This window comes from Vulpes vulpes, chromosome 11 (genome assembly GCF_048418805.1).
Source record: "Vulpes vulpes isolate BD-2025 chromosome 11, VulVul3, whole genome shotgun sequence".
Taxonomy (NCBI): domain Eukaryota; kingdom Metazoa; phylum Chordata; class Mammalia; order Carnivora; family Canidae; genus Vulpes; species Vulpes vulpes.
This window is the reverse complement of record NC_132790.1, coordinates 61,639,894-61,661,751: the sequence shown is the minus strand read 5'-3', so window position 1 is coordinate 61,661,751 and position 21,858 is coordinate 61,639,894. Positions and strand designations below refer to the sequence as shown.

At 38.4% G+C, this 21,858-nt stretch overlaps 1 protein-coding gene and 1 pseudogene across 2 annotated transcripts in view; both read left to right on the top strand.

The window, feature by feature from the left end:
* The window catches only part of ULK4 (unc-51 like kinase 4), a 589,543-nt gene that overhangs the window by 205,877 nt on the left and 361,808 nt on the right, over positions 1 to 21,858 (top strand). For both annotated transcript variants that reach the window (XM_026000954.2, XM_072726539.1), the window contains exons 23-27: positions 10,323 to 10,456; positions 12,124 to 12,245; positions 12,614 to 12,670; positions 20,148 to 20,199; positions 20,298 to 20,392. In XM_026000954.2, coding sequence (XP_025856739.1) covers positions 10,323 to 10,456; positions 12,124 to 12,245; positions 12,614 to 12,670; positions 20,148 to 20,199; positions 20,298 to 20,392 — 460 coding nt within the window. The remainder of the gene's footprint in view (positions 1 to 10,322; positions 10,457 to 12,123; positions 12,246 to 12,613; positions 12,671 to 20,147; positions 20,200 to 20,297; positions 20,393 to 21,858) is intronic.
* Positions 305 to 963, top strand: LOC112921622 (large ribosomal subunit protein uL1 pseudogene; annotated as a pseudogene).

The following is a 21,858-nucleotide window of genomic DNA, read 5'->3' as shown; positions in this document are numbered from 1 at the left end:
TAAGACATACATATAATCAACAATGGGCTCTTAATTACAATATCTAAAGAACTGAAAGGGGATTACCCAATAGGAAAATGAACACAGAGGGTACCTGGGTGGCTCAGTTAAGTGTCTGCCTTTGGCTCAGGTCGTGATCTCCACTTGGGATGGAGCCCCACATTACACTCCCTGCTCAGTGGGGAGCCTGCTTCTCCCTCTCCCTCTGGTCCTCCTCCCTGCTTGTTTTCTGTCTCAAATAATAAGAAAAAAAATCTTTTTAAAAAAAGGGCTCTCTTTTCCGGTTACTGTGGCGAGAGCTACCATGAGCAGCGAAGTCTCCCGCGACACCCTGTACAAGGTTGTGCGGGAGGTCCTGCATGGGAACCAGTGCAAGTGCCGGAAGTTTCTGGAGATGGTGGAGCTGCAGATCAGCCTGAAGAACTATGACCCTCAGAAGGACAAACATTTCTCGGGCACTGTGAGGCTTAAGTCCGCCCCCTGCCCTAAGTTCTCCGTGTGTGTTTTGGGGGAACAGCAGCACTGTGATGAGGCCAAGGCACTGGATATTCCCCACATGGACATTGAGGTGCTGAAGAAACTCAACAAGAATAAAAAAAGAAACTAGTCAAGAAGTTGGCCAAGAAGTATGTTGCCTTTTTGGCTTCAGAATCTCTGATCAAGCAGATCCCACGAATCCTGGGTCCAGGCCTGAATAAATCTGGCAAGTTCCCTTCCTTGCTGACCCACAGTGAGAACATGGTGGCCAAAGTGGATGAAGTGAAGTCCACCATCAAATTCCAGATGAAGAAGGTGCTATGTCTGGCAGTGGCTGTTGGCCACGTGAAGATGATAGATGATGAGCTCGTGTACAGCATCCACTTAGCTGTCAATTTCCTAGTGTCATTGCTCAAGAAGAATCGGCAAAATGTCTGGGCTTTATACATCAAGAGCACCATGGGCAAGCCCCAGCGCCTTTACTAAGACACAGTTTAATAAATCATAGTCCTACCATTAAAAATTAATTAAAATAATAAAATAAAATTAAAAAATTAATTTAATTAAAAATGAACACAAGACTTAAACAGGAAGTTTACAAAAGTCTTTTCCAAGTGGCCATTTAACACACAAAAAGATGCATAACCTTGTTAGTCATCAGGAAAATTCAGTTGGATTATGATGACATACCAATGGATACCCACCAGAATGGCTCTAATTATAGAGCCTGATCATGCAGATTTTGGCAAAAATGTAGAGAAACTATGATTCTTATGTTTGCCTCTTGGAGTGTAAACTTTCCTAATAATCACTTTGGGAAAACTGATCATCAGCTGTGTCTACTGAACTGAATCTAGGAATGCTTTGTGATCCAGCAATTTTGCTTACAGGTGTAGACCCAATAGAAATGCTTACATGTGCCAACATAAGATATTCTTAACACTATTCATAAATTGAAACAGCTCCAACATACATCAGCAGTGAATAAATTGTGGTAGGTCCATATACTGGAATACTATACAACAATTAAAAAGAGTACATACAGATGAATATTAGCAAATATATAATGTCAAGCAAAATCATACCTGCAGATAAGTGGCAGTGTTTGGTCTGGTCTTAGTTAAGAGTTGAAGGAATGACAACCTGTTTTAGAAGTTCTCAGTGCATGGACAGATTTTCTTGACTTTGAGTGTCACACTAAGATCGTCTGTGTAGGCATTTTTAAATGTGAAACTTCAGCATTAATATTTCTGATATGTTTGTCTTGGGCTAGTTTTGCTAAAGAGCATAAAGAACATTCTAGTCGTCAGCTGGAAAGCAGGGACCTGGCTGACAGAATCCTAGGAGCCTGTGTGGGGAAGGGGGCTGGAAGCCCTAGTGGGAACTCATTTAGTCTCTCCCTGTTTGCACTTAGGCAGTGGTCTTGTTGATTTGGTCTACTTTCTCCCAGTCTAGAAATATCCTGTTTTACTTTCTCTGGAGAATAAACCTCCAGATTTCAGTAAGTGCCTGGGTACAAGTACAGTGACAGTCACCTAGATTCATTGGGTAGGGGAGGTAATTTAGGGATCAGTTGCTTTTGAATCATATTTTGCCACATATTTGTTATTTTACTCTTCCTCTTTCACACTTAGTTTTAGAAGTGCCTTTTTAGTTAGTACCAGGCAAGTGGTTATCTACTTGAAAGAGTAATGGATTTGGATTCCTTCCCAATCCATATGATAAATCAGTTTCCAATGAATTGAAGACTCCAGTGGGAAAGACCAAAAGAAGGAGAAGAAAGAAAAAGAAGAAAAAAGAAGAGGAAGAGGGTAAATCTAAACCGTATAAATAATGCCTCTAAGTCAGTAACAAAAGATTGAAAACTCAGTGGGAAAATGAGCAAAACACCTGAACAGGTATTTCACAAAAGAGGAAATATGAACAAAGAAATACAAAAATATGCTTACTGTGCTAATTAGGATGAAAATTCAAATGAAAACCACAAGATATAGATCGGTAAAGGTGAAATCTGACACCAGTAGATATCGATGAGCTTGTAACTCAGAGGCAACTCCTACCTGGCTGTTGGGAGTACATTGGGACAGCCACTTTGGGAGGCAGTAGGGCAGTGCAGTGATGTGGAACTTTCATGCTTCTGTTCCTATATACATACCTCAGCTACTCTTGCCCCTGTGCTCCAGGAGATAGATGCAGCAGTGTTCACAGCAGAATGGTCTGTAAGAAAAAAAGCTGACAGCAGCCATAATGTCTTTTAGTAGAAGAGTGGGTAAATAAATAGCAGTACGTTCTGCATGTTCATTTAAAACAAAATGGACCTGATAGCTATTTTATTCCTTACGGGAAATGTTTACATATTTTCTTAGATCAAAAGGAGTAGTAAAGTTTTAATGACCTGTATTTCCACATCTTCTACAGAAAGACAGCACACTCTCTCTTATTGTAATCACTTGAGGCAGGGTTCCAGATGCAGAGGAAGCTAGAGGCAAGATTTTCTAACATGATGATTTGTGAGTAAGAGAGTAGGATGAGTAGTAATTTGCCCTCTGGGATCCTTCTCTTAAGACCCATGCACTCAAGAGAGCAGTTTCTTGAGTTTGGTGGTAGGGGTAGTAATAATTATTAATATTAGTAATAATAATTAGTAGTACTGGCTACCATTTCTTGAGAATTGACTGTGTGTCCTACTCCAGGCTACTAGCTCATTGAATCCTCACAGCAGTCTCTTACAACACAGGCAGTATTATCTTATTTATAATTAAAGAACTGAAGCTTTTAAGAGTTTAATAAATTTGTTGAGGATCACAGTTTTAGATAGTGCTGCAGGGAATTATATACAGGTTTGGAGGTTTGGGTGATACCTCCATCTTAATATTGTTAGATGAAATAACCCTCGTGAAGGAAAGGAGAAAAAAAAATCTAGAAATCATAATGGGCCAGGGACTATAATAAACTTTTGGGGTACTGCTGTGGTACTATTGTTGGTCTACTACTTTTTTAAAAGTCATCTTGATACTTGGCACTATGAGAAAGCATATCTCTATAGATCTTACCAAGAGGAGTAGTCTCTTTGCCTGTACTTAGCATTATTTATCATTTGGTAGAGTATCTTGTGTTATTGAGAATTACATTACCTAAACAACTTTTCTTTCTTTCTTTCTTTTTTTTTTTTCTGAGTATAGTTGGTAAACAATGTTACATTAGTTTCAGGTAAACGACATAGTGATTCAGTAGCTCTGTACATTATCCTGTGCTCATCACAAGTGTAGCTCCCATCCGTTGCCATACAACACTTTTATGGCATCAGTGGCTATGTTCCCTATGCTGTGCTTTTTATTCCTGTGACTTAAAAAAATGGACTCTCTAGGATAATGGTATTACTTCATGTTTGAGTAGATAACATGTGTCCATGGTTCAAAAACCAAAAAAAAAAAAAAAAAAAAAAAAAATCAAAAGTGAGAGATACATTCCACCTCATGTTCCATAGCCCCAGAGCACCATCATGCAAAATTAAGCATTATTATTAGTTGCTTATGGCTTATGTTTCCTTCCAGAGTAGTTTCTATCCAAGCAAATGTGATGATAGATCTTGTCTCTTTTTACACACAAAAAAACACTGTTTTGAACTTAGCTTGTTTTGCTCAACAATGAATGTATCTTATATGTAGTTCTTTCCCTGTAGTATATAGAGAACTTCCTTGGCTTTTTTGATAGTTACAGTATAATGATGGACCATATTTTATTAAATCAGCCCTCTTTTGTTTGGCATCTTCCTCTTCAGTATCTTCCTGTTAATGGCAGGAAAATATAAGTGTGTCACATGTATACAAGTATATATGTAATAATTTCTTCCTAGAGGTAGATTTGCTAGATTTTTAATTTTGAAGGTACTACCAACCTGCTCTCTATGGGATTTGTGTCGTTATACTTCCACCAGTAGTAGTACTAGGGTGTTGGTGTCCTCAAGTCTTGATGGTAGTCTTTGCTATCAAACTTTCTGCATTTGGCCATTTGAGGGCAAAAAAAGAGTTATTTTAATATACAGCTGACCCTTGACCAACATGAGTTTGAACTGTATGAGTCCACTTACATGCAGATTTTTTCAATAAGACCGGAAAATTTTTTGGAGATTTGTAACAACTTGAAAAAACAGATGAAGCACATAGCATAGGAATATTGAAAAAAATTGAGTATGTCATGAATGTATAAAATATATGTAGATACTAGTCTGTTTTATTATTTACTGCCATAAAATACATATAAATCTATCATAAAAAGTAGAAAAATTTGGGGCACTTGGTGGCTTCGTTGGTTAAGTATCCAACTCCAGGTTTTGGTTCAAGTTGTGATCTTGGTCCTAGGATTGAGCTCCTCTTAGAGCTGTGTGCTCAGCAGGGAGTCTGCTTCCCCTTTTCTCCTGCCCTCTGCCCTTCCTCCCACTCATGTGTGCGCTTGCTCTCTCTCTAAAATAAGTAGATAACTATTTTTAAATATTAAAATTTATCAAAACTTAGTATACAGATTACACAGGGTGCCATTTGTAGTTGAGAGAAACAAATGTAATGATGCAGTATTAAATCATAGTGACATAAAATTAACTGTAGCATGTACTGTATTACTGTAAGAATTTTGTAGCCACTTCCTTTTGCAGTTGCAGTGAGTTCAGGTGTTGAGAGTATCTGCTTAATGTCATGTGACACTAGTCTTCCATGTTTGAGCAGCAGTTCATCTTTGAGGTAAATTGCATATCACAGTAAAGAGTGATTTATTTTGGTTCCAATATTAGTAAATTAGTTTTTTGAGGTGAGGGGATCAAAAATTTTATGTGGATTTTCAACTATGCCAACTGGCCCTACCTTGTTCAAGGGCCAACTGTACATTTCTCTTATTATAGGCAAAGTGTAACATCTCCTTACTTGGGATATTTATATTATTTTCTCTGTGTACTACCTTTTCCTATCCTTCATTTTTTTTTTCTCTTGGCTTCTTAGTTTTATTCTAATTGATACCTGGGAGGCATATATATATATATATAGATAGATATATATCTGTATATAGATATATACATATCTGTGTGTGTATGTGTAAAATAGCCTTTTGTGATATGAATTAGAAATATTTTCCCCTAATTTATCTTTTTAAAAGAAATTCAGCTTTATTGAGGTATAAATGACATATAAAATTATATGATATTTAAAGTATAGATTGTGGTGATTTGATACATTGTGAAAGGACTCCCTCATCTAGCTAATTAACACATTCACCACCTCACAGATTTACCTTTTTTTTTTTTTGAGAGCATTTAAGTTCTACTCTCTTAGTAAATTTCAGTTATACAAGATAGTGTTCTCAACTATAGTCACCGTGTTTTACATTAGATCCCCTGACCTTATTGCTCTCATAGAGGAAAGTTGGTACCCTCTTACCTACCTCTCCTTATTTCCCCCTACCTCCAGCATCTGGCAACCACATTTTTACTCTCAGTTTCTATGAGAGTGACTTTTTTTTTGTTTTGTTTTGTTTTTTTTAGATTCCACATAAAAGTGCTACCATGCAGTATTTTCTTTCTCTGGCTTATTTCACTTAGCACAGTACCCTCAAAATCCATCCATGTTGTCTCAGATGTCAGGATTTCCTTCTTATGCTGCATAATGTTCTATTGTATTTGTATACCACATCTTCTTTATCCATTCATCCTTTGATGAATCAAATGGGAGAATATTTTTCCCTCCTTTGTCTTTTGATTTTACTTATGGTATCTCTTCCTGAGAAAAAGCTCTTCTTAAAAATATTCATTTTCTACTTCTTATGTAAGCCAGCAATATAAATGTCAAACACGTCAAACAGTAGAATTAAGAAAAAGATCTTGAGAAAAGTAAAGACCAAAGAATTGCTTCAGAGAACTAGGTAAAGTCTTAGAGTACTTTCAACAGCAATATGTGTCTAGTCAGCTTAATACTTATGGGGCACTGATTTCATATCAGGAACTGTGCTTAGAAGTAGAAAGATGTGGTGAGCAAAATCAGATATAGTTCTTGCCCTAAGGTATTTTTGAATTTTCTGGGATGACAAACATTATCAGATAATCAAAAATACATTATGAAATTGTACTTGGGTAAGAGCCTTCATGTATTCTGTGCTCTGAGACTATATTATTGAGAGATTTAATTTAAGGGAAACATCATTGCAGTGAATGATGAAGTATGTGTAGGAGTTCACTGGCAAGGAGAGAATAGAAGGGCCCTGGAGGCAGAGAGGCAATACCTTGTTGCTGGGGAAGGGGAGAGGGGCTGGAAGAAGACCAGTGTAACTGGAGGGGAAGAAAGTAAGCCAAAGCTGGAGATGTAGTCGGGGGCCAGACCTTACAGGTCTTGAAGATCATGATAGAGAGTTGTAAGAACACCCGTGTTAAGGACAGTGGAATTCCATTGAAAGGCTTTATATGCAGGAGCAACTTGATGGGCAAGATTCACATAGATGTAGGGTGTATAAGGGTTAGAAGGATATATGGTAGCTCAGAGGCTACTATAGATGCCCAGGAGAAGGCAGTATGGAAGCTTGCACATGACTGGGAGTGGAAAAGTGTAAGGCAGCATTTAATGATTGACTTGGTGTGGGAAGTAAGAGGAAGGGAGGTAATAAGGATGACTCTTAGGTTTCTGGTTTGTTTGATAAGGTAGAGAGTGATGCCTTACATAATGGGACATTATGTTCTGAAAGACAACCAGGTTTGTTGGGATGATCATCATGTTTATCTGGGATATGTAGATTTTGAAATGCCTTTGAGACAAAAGCAAAAGTCAAATCAGCAGTGGGCTATATAAGTCTGTAGCTTAGAGATCAGGTTTAGGCTGCAGATATGTAATTGGAAGATCAAATCATTGGTGGGGATGAGATTACCTGGGTCAAATGGTACTAAGAAAAGAGCAGTGGATCTAGAATTGAATCTTTTTGTTTTGTTTTGTTTTTTTAGATTTTATTTATTCATGAGAGAGAGAGAGAGGCATAGACATAGGCAGAGGGAGAAGCAGGCTCCCTACGGGGGAGCCTGATGTGGGACTCAATCCCAGGACCCCAGGATCATGACCTGAGGCAAAGGCAGACGCTTGACCGCTGAGCCACCCAGGGTCCCATAGAACTGAGTCTTGATAAACTTGAGCATTTAGGAGCATGGGTCAACCAAAGACATAGAGAAGGACCAACTAAAGAAGTTAGAGAAGAAAACTAGGAAAGTATGGTGTCATGATATATGGAGGAACAGGAGGAGTGACAACAGTGTTGAATGTTGTTGACAGGTGTTCCCTGGATTTGATCTCATGGAGGTTGTCAGTGACCTTTAAGCAAGTGATGAGTAGTGCCCTTTTGAGTCAGACTTGGGTGGGTTGAATAATAAGTAGAAGGATCTATGGAAGTGTTAGGTAGAGATTTCTCTTTAGAGGTTTGATAAGAAGGGGTCTAGAGAGGCAATGAGGAAGTTGCTAGAATAACATGAAAAGTATTTTGTTAAATGAGAGAGAGTAAATATATAAAAGGGAAAATGAGTAATTGGCAGTTTTAAGGTTCTGAGAGGGTGAGAGAGAATGAAATCTAAAGCCTAGGGGGAAGAAGAGATAGGGCCATTGTGGGAATGGGAGGAAAGACAGTTATGATGGAATGCACAGTAGGCGCACATATTGAGAATTAGGAAGGAGAGTTCCTTCATGATGCTTTCTATTTTCTTTGTACAATAGGAGGTAAAATCACTCACTTAGAGTCTCATGAGAGAGTGAACACTTGGGGATTTGAAGAAAAGAAAAATTTGAAAATAGACTGAGAATATATTGACCAATGAAATGTAGTCAGATTGCTGATACTGCTCTGGGCCATTCAGTAGTGGTGCCACACATTTATCGTAGAGTTTAGCTTCAGTAGCCTTCTCTCAGGCATCCAGAAAGCAGATCATTGGATTGATCCAGAGTTCATTTGGCTAGATGGCTGCAAAGGAAAGACAGAGGACAAAAGAGTAATGAAATGATAGATGGGATATAATCGAAGTTGGAAGTAAGTGAAGAAAAGAGGAAGCTGATGGATTGGGAGAAAATGTCATGGATTCATTGAGAAGTTTCCCTGAAGTTGAAGAATGGTCACAGTGGAAGAATGTGCAAGTAGGATCAAGAGAGATTGTGATTAGAGGGTGTGTTTGAAATACTCATCTTGGAGAAGACGCTATAATCTTTCACTTCGGAAAAGCTGTTGGACAGATGGTAAGGCTGGGCAGGGAGATGTCAGGCAACCCCTCTTGCTGGCAGAAAAGGAAGATGAGTTTCCCCATCCTTGGTATTTTCAGGTCTCACTCCTTGGATTGGGCTGAGGGAACAGTGCCAAGTAATTAGGAAGTTCTTGGAGTTGCTACTCTTGTCTTGGAAGGTCCCAGCCACAGTGATTGTGTGTCGCCTGTTCCTGGGAGCTCCAGGCTGACTGGCTGAGCAGGCTGCTCCTAGGCATTGTAGCATATCTCCTGAAGCTCTTAGATTCTACTTATCATGAAGTCACGGGGTCTCATTTCTGTAGTTTACTTACCATCAAGAAGTTTTGTGCTGTGAATTCTTTAAGTAGCATTGATACATTTCTGCTGATTCATGAGTATTTTCCCTGCATTTTGATTAGTGCCTTGTATTTGTTAAAGTGTGGCTAGGATGGAAATCAAGGACTTGAACAGAAGATATTAACTGGCTGGTGGAAACATAAACTTGATTTGGTGTTGGCCATGTGTGTTCACTAGTAGAGCTCCAAGTAATAGTGAGTAAAAATAGCAAAATGCATGACCAGATCTACGAAGAGCCACATGAATGCTAAGCATTATGATTTCAGTATTCTTTATATAAATACATTGTGTGTGTGTGTGTGTGTGTGTGTGTGTTGTGTGCAAAACCACCTCTTTCCAGTTGAGAGTAGGAGTTGGTTGGAAATCCTGAGAAGTAGAAGTTGTGTGGTATGAGTGAGGCCAATGAAGCTGGGAATGGGAAGAAGGATGATGACATGGGAGATATTAAGGGACTTTTATGTGATGAAATCAGTGAAATCACTGCCCTTTTGAGAATTGAAGTGAGTGGGCATTTGGGAAGGTACCTGGTGGGTCCAGTAAAGCAGATGAAATGTGAACCTAAAAGTTTTCGGGTACACCCTCAGTGTCTAGGGTGATGGTCCAATATGTTCCGAGGGTGTGAGCTAGGCACAGTTGGTCAGAGATTGATTTACTGAATGCCAGTGGGTTGAAGAAGTCATGTTTGTTAAATGTCAGAGATCATAAAACTAGGAGACAAAGGGACATGTGAAATCCAGATGTTTCGATATAGTGTGTGCTCTCTGTATCGCTCAGTGTTGAAATGAAACTTTTTCTTTGGATTTACGTATACAATTTACCGAAGGAACTGGAATTCATGTGACTTGCCTGAGGTTCCAAGGAAGTTTAGTACTGATGACCAACAGAAATGCAGACAACTTGTGGTTCTACTTTGAATCTTTGAAACTTGAAGAGCACTCTTCTGCCCAGATGCCTTTTTCTGTCTTTCATCTGTCATCTGAAGAATGTGGTTTCTTTTCACGGGCCAAGGCTAAATGAAATCAGGGCATTATTTTGTAATACACTGGCAGATACTTCCAAAGTTGCCTTATTTTCTTACTGCATAAACGTTTAGATTTTTCTAAGGCAGAAATAGATTGTGCCTGACAAATCGCAGCAAATCCAAATGTCAGCATGATTGGGACTGTGCCCCCTGGAAACACTTGCCTTGGCGGCATTTTCAGACAGATGCTATCAACTGTTTTATCATGAGAGGTAATCTTTTGCACTTTCCTATATGCAGACTGGTGATGTACATCGAGAGAGACAGCAGAAAGACCACTCCAGGCAAGGAGCAGCAAAGCAGCAATGAATACCTGTCCAGATGCCTGGACCTTCTCATCCGTCACATCGTGCAGGAACTGCCACGGATCCTGGGTAAATCAGAGGCTCATCCTTAGGCCCCTTGCTGCTTGCCTTTCTGTGCATGGGCTTTTAGGTTTTGCCTCTTTTTTTTTCTTGCTTCTTGCTTATCACAGGTGAGCATAGTGACACCTTTCCTTGATTGTGTAGTTTTAAGATATCAAGATTTGCTTTATCTGTTTTTACAATTATTTTGCACTGGTGGCATGACTCAGGCAACAAGCAGGCTAAAGGTTACCCTGAGGTGTTATCTGTGGTAAACTGGCAATTTTGGAAAATAAACACAAGGAAGGCACTCTAAGAGCTTGGAATTGGACTGATGCTTCTTATTTTGGGTAACTTTTCTCAAGATTTCTCTCTGCCTATTCTGAAGAAAAAAATTTTGCCTTCGGGTTACAGCCACACACTTATTTACCGTTAAAAGAGTTTAAAAATGCCATAGGCATTAGAGTTTAAATATTAAAGAATTTTTATATTCATTTTTTTTTTTTTTAAGAATTTTTATATTCAATTCAAAGTTTACACATTGCTTTGGTTTGAAAAAATTTAAATAAAATTTCTAATAATGATTTGCAAAAGACATTTATTCCAGATAATCTCTCGTTTTCATTGTTATTTGGAGAAATTAAAATAATCTAAGGAATGCATACATTTTGTTTAAATCCCATTCCATGCTTTTCCAGCAGATGTAGCTATATACCAGAAATGTTAAAAATGTTAAATTTGGTCCAAGCTCTTGTGGTAAAATATCTTTAGGCTCAGAAATTTAGAGTATAAATCTGGATAATTAAAACATCTGCATGGCTGATTGACAGTATCTTTTTCCTCCTTACTAATATTTTGAGCGTTTTTGTGTGTGTGTGTGTGTGTGTGTGTTAATGATTGATGTGTGTGTGTGTGTGTGTGTGTTAATGATTGAAAATAGAGCTTTTTTTTTTTTTTTTTTTTAATTGTAACCTTTTATAAAACTTTGACTTGAAGGCTACAGTCTGGTCAAATGGTAGTTGAGTTTCTTTGTGCCAGACTCATCCTGTTTTAGGATGTGATGCTAAGATTCAGATGTCTACATCACAAGTTTTATTTATGATTGGACTTATCATCCAGTGGGAAGTTTTGGGAATTAATCTTTGTTTTGCTATCATCCTATTCTATTATTAAAAATTGCAATCTGTAATCTGTTCACTTATAATTTTTTTTTTTGAGTAGACTGGACCTATAGTCCAATGTGGGGCTTAAACTCATGATCCTGAGATCAAGATCTGTGCTGAGATTTCAGAGTCGGATGCTTAACCAACTGAGCCACCAAGACACCCCTCACTTATAATTTTTTAAATAACTTTTTTCTGTTTATAGAAATGAGAAGTGCTCGTGGTTAAAATTTGGAAAAGACAAAAAAGGAAAAGGAAGAATAATCATATCTAAAACCATTACTATAAAATCGATTTAAAATTGCTAGATACTCCATTGCTAGATGGAGGATCCAGCTTGTATTCATTGTGTTCTCAGAGGCCACAGTTTTCTATTATAATCTTTCTGTGAATAAAATAACACAGCCCCTACCCACTTCTTTCATTTGGAGAGTAATTACCACAGCAATCCCATCAGTGTTCAGGCAGTGACGGGTGGTCCCTAAGTATTTGTGGTCTGTAATCTTCACATGTGCTCTGGGATCTGCTTTGCAGGTGACATTCTTAATGCCTTGGCCAATGTTTCTGGTCGTAAACACCCTTCGACGGTCCAAGCAAAACAGCTGAAGATGTATCTACCTCTGATGCCTATAGTGCTTCATCTCGTAACTTCTCAGGTACTGTCTTATTAGGAAGAAAAACGTATAAATGTGACTATCTTTTTGATACACTGAATCTCAGAGACATCAACTCAGACAAAACATTTTCTTTCTTTTTTTTTTTTCTTTTAAAGATTTATTTATTTATTCATGAGAGAGAGAGAGAAAGAGAGAGAGAGGCAGAGACACAGGCAGAGGGAGAAGCAGGCTCCATGTAGGGAGCCTGATGCGGGACTTGATCCCAGGACTCCAGGGTCATGCCCTGGGCTGAAGGCAGGGACTAAACCGCTGAGCCACCCAGGGATCCCTCTCAGATAAAACATTTTCATTTTGTTTTCTTATACCCGGCTTTCAGGATTTAATCTATGGAAACTCTCATCACACAGGTATTTCGACCTCAAGTTGTAACAGAAGAATTCCTTTTCAGTTATGGAACTCTTCTTGTGAGTAACACTGAATTTTTCACGTTCTTAATAAAAATGTGGCTGTCTCTACTGTTTGTGGAATTTGGTGTCAGAATGAAGTAATTTTAAAATCCTTGTGGTATTTATTTGTCTCTAGGGATGTGACCTTTTTATATTTTTATCTGTTGACTGTAATAAAATTTGACATTTGGAGAAAAAATACATTCTCTCCTGATAATGTGTTTTGTTCAGATACTGCCCAAGTAGGGTAAATAAGTCCATAGAAAACACTCTCATAGGTTTTGGTACTAAACATTATGAAAAAATTTAAAATCATAAACCTGTTGAGAATGGAATGCTGGGAATATATTATCATCATTATTTACTTTGGCTTATGTTGTCCAGTTATATGTAGTGTCTCTTTTCATGATGGCATTTCTCTCAGTTAAGCTTAATTTAACTTTTTCTTTAATTTTGATGAGATGAGTAGCAATGAAAAACAAATCATTATCCTATCTTTCACTTCATTTTTGCTTGCAAAAAATAATCTCTTTGTGGCTCATGAATTGTACTATTTTTTCCTTGTCTGGAATAGTTGCACTATATATCATTGATAAAATGGGGTGCTACACAGAGAGGGAGTTAAGACATCTGTCATACGATATCTCCAGTCTTATCTTGATATTAATAACACTTAACTGAGATTTTCAAAACGCCATAGAGGTTTCTAGTTAAGATGAAGTCAACATCTCCATGTTGTTTTAAGTGTGGAATACAAAAAAAATGATTGTCCTCCACAAGTGAGAATGTAGTGTTCTAGAAGATTCATCATAGAGTAAAATATGAATTTTTGAAGTACAAATGTTGAGTGGAGGTCACTGATTTTTTAAGAAATGTGTTCAGACAATGCAGTTAGGGTCCTTTTGTTTCTCATACCAAATCTTTATCATACTAAGTGCCTTGAATTCCAAGGTCTGCAAAGTACATAATTTCATTGTTGTGCATTCACGGATTTGCTATTACTAGAATTTCACTTACTACCTTATTTAATTTGCTTTTTAATCTGTTTTTAAGTCCAATATAGGTATCATCTTGGCATGACTGTAATTGATCCACTGCACTAAATTATTGTTGCCTGGAAATGGTAATTTTGCCCTTGTGGCCATCTTGGAATCTTTTGGCACAGTGTTTGTTTTTTTGGGATGTGGATAATTGTCCTTGCTTGTTCTTTTATTTTTTTCTTCTGTGGAGTACTTTCCTCTTCCTACATTAATTGAGTACACTTTAGGTTTTCAAGGAACCAGCAAGTATCTACAACCAGAAGTCTTTATGGACCTTCAGGAATTATATGTTTGTATTTTAGGGAGAACACATCTGCTCCATCTAATGCAATGCTCTGGACGAGGGAGGAGGCCACATTAAGGGGGAATCTCCTCATCTTCACTCATTGGGCAAACTCTGTGTGGGTGGAGAGGTAGTCTGTAGGGTCTCCTTAATAGGCCCTTTTAGGGAGTGGAAAATAACTTGCCTGTTTGAAAGATAATTAGTATATTAAAAAATCTCTAACAGTTTTTTTCCTTGATAATGTCACTCAGGTAGATGGAATTTAGGCAAATAAAATGGAAAATATCTTTTGGCTTTTTTCAGGCTATTTTCCTAGTTTGGATCATGGCCAGTCCCAGAATTTTTTCATTATTTTTCTCATCACATCTGTTATTTGGCCTTAGCTATGTGTGCATTGTTCTTTTACTCAGTGTTGAAGGCTTTGATGAAAAACTAGTAAAAGGAAAGAGGTATTGACTAAAATGAGGAACCTGGATTTAGTTATCTCCAGACTTCTTGTGCATTTATTATCAACTGTTGAGTTGGTTGTACTTCTGTGAATTGATTCGTAATCTATCCAGAAGATGCCAAAGGTATCATGGAAGTCACAGTGCCCTACTGATGCCACCAGGCAAAGTCAACTCATCCAACAGTCTACTGCTGCTTAGAAATTCACAGTGCAGATTAGCATATTAAAGCCTCTTGAGTTTTGTGCTTTGAAATAATCTTTTTAAATTTTGCTTAGGCAAAAGTTTCCTGACCTTATTTGAGAGGGTTTGTTTTGTTTTGTCTTTTTGTGAGGAGAGAAGGGGGCTGCACAGGTCTATGTGTTCTATAGAGCAGTCTACACAATGGCTTCGTGAAACTGTCCAGAGCACAGGGCACCTTCTATCCTGGTGGCCTGAGGGGCCAGATCATTCTTGTGTATGTATTTACCCCTGTGGGCTTTTTTTTTTTTAAGATTTACTTTTTATTTATTCATGAGAGACACACAGAGAGGGGCAGAGACACAGGCAGAGGGAGAAGCAGTCTCTCTATGGGGAGCTCAATGTAGGACTCAATCCCAGGATTCTGGGATCATGACCTGAGTCAGAGGCAGACACTCAACCGTTGAGTCATCCAGGCGCCCCAGCACTGTGTTTTGAAAGCCTTATTGTTCTATCTGGAGATAAATATTATTTTTAACATTTTTCAAAATGTATCTGGTAGAGTAGCTTAATTTGCCTTAATTTGAGGTATTCAAGTGTGGCTCATCTTTATTTTTTTTTTATTTTATTTTTAAAAAACATTTATTTATTCCTGAGAGAGAAAGAGAGAGAGAGAGAGAGAGAGAGAAGCAGAGACACAGGCAGAGGGAGGAGCAGGCTCCATGCAGGGAGCCCGATGCGGGACTCAATCCTGGGACCCCAGGGTCACACCCTGGGCCAAAGGTGGCACTAAACCGCCCAGTCACTCAGGGCTCCCCGTGGCTCATCTTTAGTAGTTGTGTCCAGTGGCAGCAAGTTGTTGCCCAGAACTTTTTGGGCTTCCTCTGCAGTGGCTGTCCGGGAACTGCTGGCCTGCCTTGAACAGGTACGGAGACCATAGGTGGGCTGGTGTGATGGCTGCTCATTAGAAGAGTCCCAAAGAGGCCAGGCTGGAGGGAGTGGTGGAATTGCACTTCCTGTTAGCTTTGCTTTTCAGGCTGGCACTAGGCAATTGTTTGCCAGTTTTGACCCATAGACATCTTTTATATTTTTGGTAGAAAACTTCAGGATACTTCTTACATATGGACACAGGAGTATCAGAATTAGCATTTTGTAAACATATTTTTTAACTACCTAAAACAAAATTTTGGTCGTCTTATATTTTAAAGAAGCAAGTATTTGGAAATGATTTAGCAGGGCACCTTTAAACCATTATGAAGCTTTCAAAGGGTCTAGGCAAAAGAGGATTACATAGCTGATAATTGCTATTTTTCCTTCTTATTAACAGAAGCACTGTGTCATCATACTCGCCTCTTTCTCTCCAGTTAAAAAAAAAAAAGGATCTAGGGATAGTGTGAGCCTCTGGGGAAGCACTATGGGGAAATCCTGCGGTAAATACCATAGTTCTCTGGGGCCTCCGTTGAACTGGGCTGGGAAATAGGAAGCAGTGACATTAAGGAAATACGCTCGGGAACTCGTGATGTGGAATAACCTAATGTTCACTGTGTTTCTTATGTCCTTTTGAAAATGCTCTTGATTAATGAGCTGAGGAAGAGGATTTTGTTGTGTGTTTTTTTTTTTTTTCTCCTTAAGCCCTGGCCTCATTTAGTTTATAAAAGTGCATTAATGGCAGTGCAGTGGCTATATAGTTTTCTACAAAAAAAGACCTCAACGATTTTCATTTTCAAAGGCAAGAAATGATAAAATTATTCTGATAGATTTGTATACAAAAATGTAATCATAATCTCCATTACTTCATAAATGTTTACTTATCCTGGGCATTGAGATAATTATTTTATAAGGGATGTATTTCCTGCCTTATGCAGATTTTTGTTTTCAGCGAATGTTGGTTTGTGGATAGGTAGGTATTGACTTCAGTTGCAGTAGTTACAGCAAAGATAGTGCACTCATACATTTTAAGAAATATGATGCTATGTACTTGTTTACTGCCATACAGGTATTCCTGCTATGAGCGCCCCCTTCCTTTTAGGAACAGCAAATTAATTCATATACATAGTTTGCTGTAGGAGCTCATTCCGGACTTCTCTGAAGTATTGAATGATATTGCAGAGCCCTGGCTTGCACTCATGGCACAGCCTCTCCCTCTAGATAGGACCATTTTCTGCCTCACACTCCTCTACCCAGGAAGCCTGGCTGTGGAGCAGGTGGCCATCCTTTCAGCTTCTCTGCTAAAACTTCCAGTGTTGAAGCTTGCACCCTCAGAATATAGCCTGTGTTACTCCTCTGCTGTGCTCACACAGATTCCTGGATCATTGCCCCTCATTCCTCAGAATTTTCCAGCATTGATCTCATTGTTAGTGTCTCCATGCTGTGTCTGTCCACGTTCTCGGAAAACCAGACATCACTATGGACCATGCTTCCAGCATCTCAGCCTCTTACCCTCTCCACCGCCTCTTTCCTCAGGAGCTTGTAACCCTCTCTCAGCTGCCTGCACCTATGACATTTCCATTGCCACAGTTTGGCCACCATCCCCGATTTTCACCTTACTTCCCCTCTGCTCCCCATAGATTCCTCTGAGACTGAAACTGGTCTTAGCACTTTCCGATCACCATCCTGCCCTCCTGAAGGCCAGTGACTTCACTTTTCTCTTCACTCAGCCTCGAGTCCCTATTCAGCTGACATTCTTGCTTGACACAAACCTGTAACTCCCTTTGCTTCCCTCCTTTGGTGTCCTCCTCTGGCAAACCCTAATTCTGGTGCAATATAATTCCCTACCTCTTGCTTTGAGTGGCTAAATATGGAGAGACAAAAACTCAATGAAATAACTGGTCTCACTTTTTTTTTTTTTTATAACTGGTCTCACTTTAAATTCATGATTGCTCATCTCAAGCGAGACCTCTCTCTGCACACTGGTGCATCTGGCTTCTTTTCCTAATTTATATGCCTTCATGCTTAGTAGAAGAAGAAATGTATCAAAAGATATTAAAATTTGTAAAGCAATGAAACATTCAGTAGGGATTTTTTTTAATTAAACAGAAAGTATAAAGAAGAAAATAAGTTAAAAGAAGTCCATAATTTCACTATATAGAGAACCCTTCTTCACATTAAAAAAGGAAAAAATTAATACACATATATGGCTAGAAAATTCCAACAGTGCAAATGGTGCAAAAGCCCACCTCCCAGGCCAGCATTCTGTCTTCCTAAAGAAAACCTCTGCCGGTGGTTTCCTGTGATGTCTTCCTCCAAAATTTTTGTCCTCATCTATGTTTGTGTAATATCTATATTTAAAAATATATACACAGGAAAGATGGTAGTATAAACACTGTACCTTCTTTCTTTGCTTAGTAATCCATAGATCTTTAAGTAGACTTATTTAAGTCAAAAGACATCTTTCTCTGAATATTTTACTCAACATCAAATCCATATATTTACTCAGTAAAAGTTATGTGCCCATTTTGGAATTTTGTGAAATTATATCAACCAAATTATGACAGGCTTATGTTGCCTTTTTAAAAAATTATTATTTATTACATTTTTTCTTTTTTAGTATTTTGTTTTTGTAATCATAGACTGAAATAAACGATTTAAAGAGTCTTGTATGTTCAGCTTTCAAAGAATGTATGTCTTTGAGATTTTCTCTTAAAGGCAACTTGTACTTACTTAAGTTATGAAAATATGCTTATTAAAGAAAATGTAGAAAATTAGATATGAAGAAAAAATCATCCATAACTCCACTACTCTCAGAAACAACCATGTGTTAACCTATTGTTGTTTACATAGTGTTTTCAATTTGCATATATGCATTGTGTGTGTAGAAAACTGTGTTTGTAACATATATATACATACATATAAAACTTACGCTGATGCATGTAGTTGAGATGAGCTGTATGTGTATATACATATGTATATATATGTATTCTGTGTTTTTTTTATTTAACATTTAAAGATTTTATTAGGGAGAGAGAGACAGCAAGCAGGGGGAGGGACTCTGGAAGAGGGGAAGTAGACTCACTGCTGAGCACGGAGCTTCACATGAGGCTAGATGATCCTGAGATCACAACCTAAGCCAAAACCAAGAGTCAATGCTTAACTGACTGAGCCACCCAGGCACCCCAATATTTTTCTATTTAACTTTGACTAAATATTTTCCCATAACTCTAAAATTTTCTTTTTTTCCACATTTTAATGGCTATATACGGTCCTGTTTGTATAAACTGTATACAGTTTGATACCATTTCAGTGAAGACCAAAAATACACAAACAGTATACTATTTAGGGACATATGTATATCTAGTAAAACTATTAAAAAATGTTAAGGAAATGATAAATTCATGACAGTAGTTATCTCCAAATAAATGACATGGGGTGGAAGAAACTCATGCAAAAAAATTGGGACTGTCTTAGTTCTTTCTTTCTTTTTTTTTTTTTTAAGTAGGCTCCATGCTCAGCATGGAGCCCAGCATGGGGCTTGAACTCAGGATCAAGACCTAAACTGAGATCAAGAGTTGGATGCTCAACTGACTAAGCCACCCAGGTGCCCCTGGAATGTCTCAGTTCTTAAGTCAAATATGGATTTAAGGATTTTCTTTATTCTTTATATCACAAAAACCTAAACAGATGTTCACTATATATGTGATATATAGTCATTTATATTTATCAAGTATTTTGAGAAGAACCATTGGATCATAGTAGACTCATTTTCACTCTAGGTTAATTGCTCACTTTTTTTTTTATACCAGAGTAATCTTACATTTTAATTGCTGCTTGTTGTTATATATAAAATATTATATATGTATTATTTTGTAAGCCAGGAGCCAGAACTCAGTATTGTGCTTCCATACATCACTAACATGGCCATGCTGCTTATTATTATTGTTTCATTCAGCTCATGTTCACAGAATACCTCTTCTGTGTTGTGCATTCAGCTTCAGACTGGGAAATTCACCCAGGGAGCTCATAGCTGTGCTGCTCAGGCCTGCTTCTAAAACAGTGTTGGGAGTCCTCTTGCATGGAGGCATGGCATTGGGGTTGGTGTTGGGGTTAATGGTAGGACATATAGAAGAGGGACTAATAACAGTGGTGAACTTTGAAGGCAGGCCTTGCTTTGCTGCATTCGGATGCAGTGTACACTCAGGGCAGATAAGGCCCAACCTTCCTTTGAGAGGACTGTTTCACCTGATTAGGTGCATCCGTACTAACTTCCAAGGAGTGAGTAAGTGTAGCATATTGGACATGGTTATGTATTAATTGGATTATCTTCACTTTTATAGGGTGACCTTTCTGTGCTTTCATTGCTATTGAATTTATTCCAGTATTAAATCTCATGGATAGTGATCTCTATGTTTAAAAATGACTATGGTTTATAAGATATATATTATTTCATATCATATTTTAAGACCATGATTATAGTGTTTATAATATGTACATAGTATTTAATACCTTTCGGGAATTATTTCAGTAAGAATGATAGGTACAGTTTTGGGGAAAACATATTTTCTTTCAGACTTATTTTGAAATCTTCACTTAATACTTTTTATTTTTTACAGAGTCATATTAAATCTGTAGACTCAGGAGAAACTAACATAGATGGAGCCATAGGTGAGTAAATCATGGGACATTTTACGTCTTTGAGGTACTTTGATATGGTGATTTTGCACATGAAAATAAACACCTATAATAATTAACTGTATTCCTAGGACTGATGGCATCAGAAGAATTTATCAAGATCACGTTGTCGGCTTTTGAAGCAATAATACAGTATCCTATTTTGTTGAAAGACTATTGCTCTACGGTCAGTTCTGGCAGCTTGTGAGAAAGATTTTTTTTGTTTATTCGGTAATTCTATAAGTAAAGAGACTAGTTTGCATATATTTGGTTCATATGTGTTCCTCACATGAAATAACCATTCAGAAAAGCTGCCCACCCCCCCAAATGAACATAAGAAGTGTCTTCTCTCCTTGTTGACTTCTTTGGGATTTCCTTTTAAAAAAGATTTTATTTATTTATTTGACAGTGAGAGAGCGAATACAAGCAGGGGTAATGTCAGAGGGAGAGGGAGAAGCAGATTCCCTGCAGGGCAGGGAGCCTGATGGTGGAACTCGATTCTAGGACCCTGGGATCATGACCTGAGCTGAAGGCAGACACTTAATTGACTGAGCCACCAAGGCACCCTTTTGGGATTTCCTATGCTTGTTATTCTTTTTCTCTTCTGGCCCAAACTCAGCCCAGCTTGCTGCTTCTTTCCTGGTTATTTGTTGTACCCAACCAACCACATAAACTCTTAGAATGGTGTTTCTCAGTGTTTGCACTATGGGCATTTAGGGGACGGACCATTCCTTTTTGTGTTGGCTGTCCTGGGCATTGTAGGATGTTTAGCTGTATTCCTGGCCTCTACCACTAGATATGGGTAGCACCCACTCCTACCTTGCTCCGTGACAAACAGGAAGGTCTTTACACATTGGCACGTGTCTTCTGGGCAGTGAAACTGCATGCATTTCAAGACCTCTGCCTTAAAGCTATCCTTAGGCGAGCTGAGTGCTGACTTTAGAGGAGGGAGGAGAGGCTGTGTGATTTCATTCTCAGCCACAGAAAGCCTCAAGAAAAGAAGCCAGGTAAGATGAAGCCAGGTCTATTTTCTCTAATGGTTCTAGGGGTTGACTGAACTCAACAAGGCAGTTTGAATGTGGGGTCTTTCAAGTACTTGTAGTCAGTGGTGCCTGGGGCTGGAATCATGTGAAGACTCATTCACTCACATATCTGCCTCCAGCTGGGACTCTTCAGGCACCTCTCTCCATCCTCTATGTGGTCTCTCCAGCAGAGTGACTTCAGGGTGGCCTGACTTCTTACATGACATCTGGGGATTCTGAGGACACATGTTTCAAGAGAGAGAGAATAATTATTTTTTAGGGTTAGAAACTTTCTACCAATTTTTTATGGATATTTTCTTCTTCTCCTCCTCCTCCCCCCTCTTTAAAAGTGCCTTAAAACTTGTATAGTTTAGGGATCCCTGGGTGGCGCAAAGGTTTGGCGCCTGCCTTTGGCCCAGGGCGCGATCCTGGAGACCCGGGATCGAATCCCACATCGGGCTCCCGGTGCATGGAGCCTGCTTCTCCCTCTGCCTGTGTCTCTGCCTCTCTCTCTGTCTGTGACTATCATAAATATAAATTAAAAAAAAAAAAAAAACTTGTATAGTTTAACAAATAGTTGCAAAGCCAGTGCTCAAGAAATTGCCACTCAGTTAAAAAACCATGACTGTAG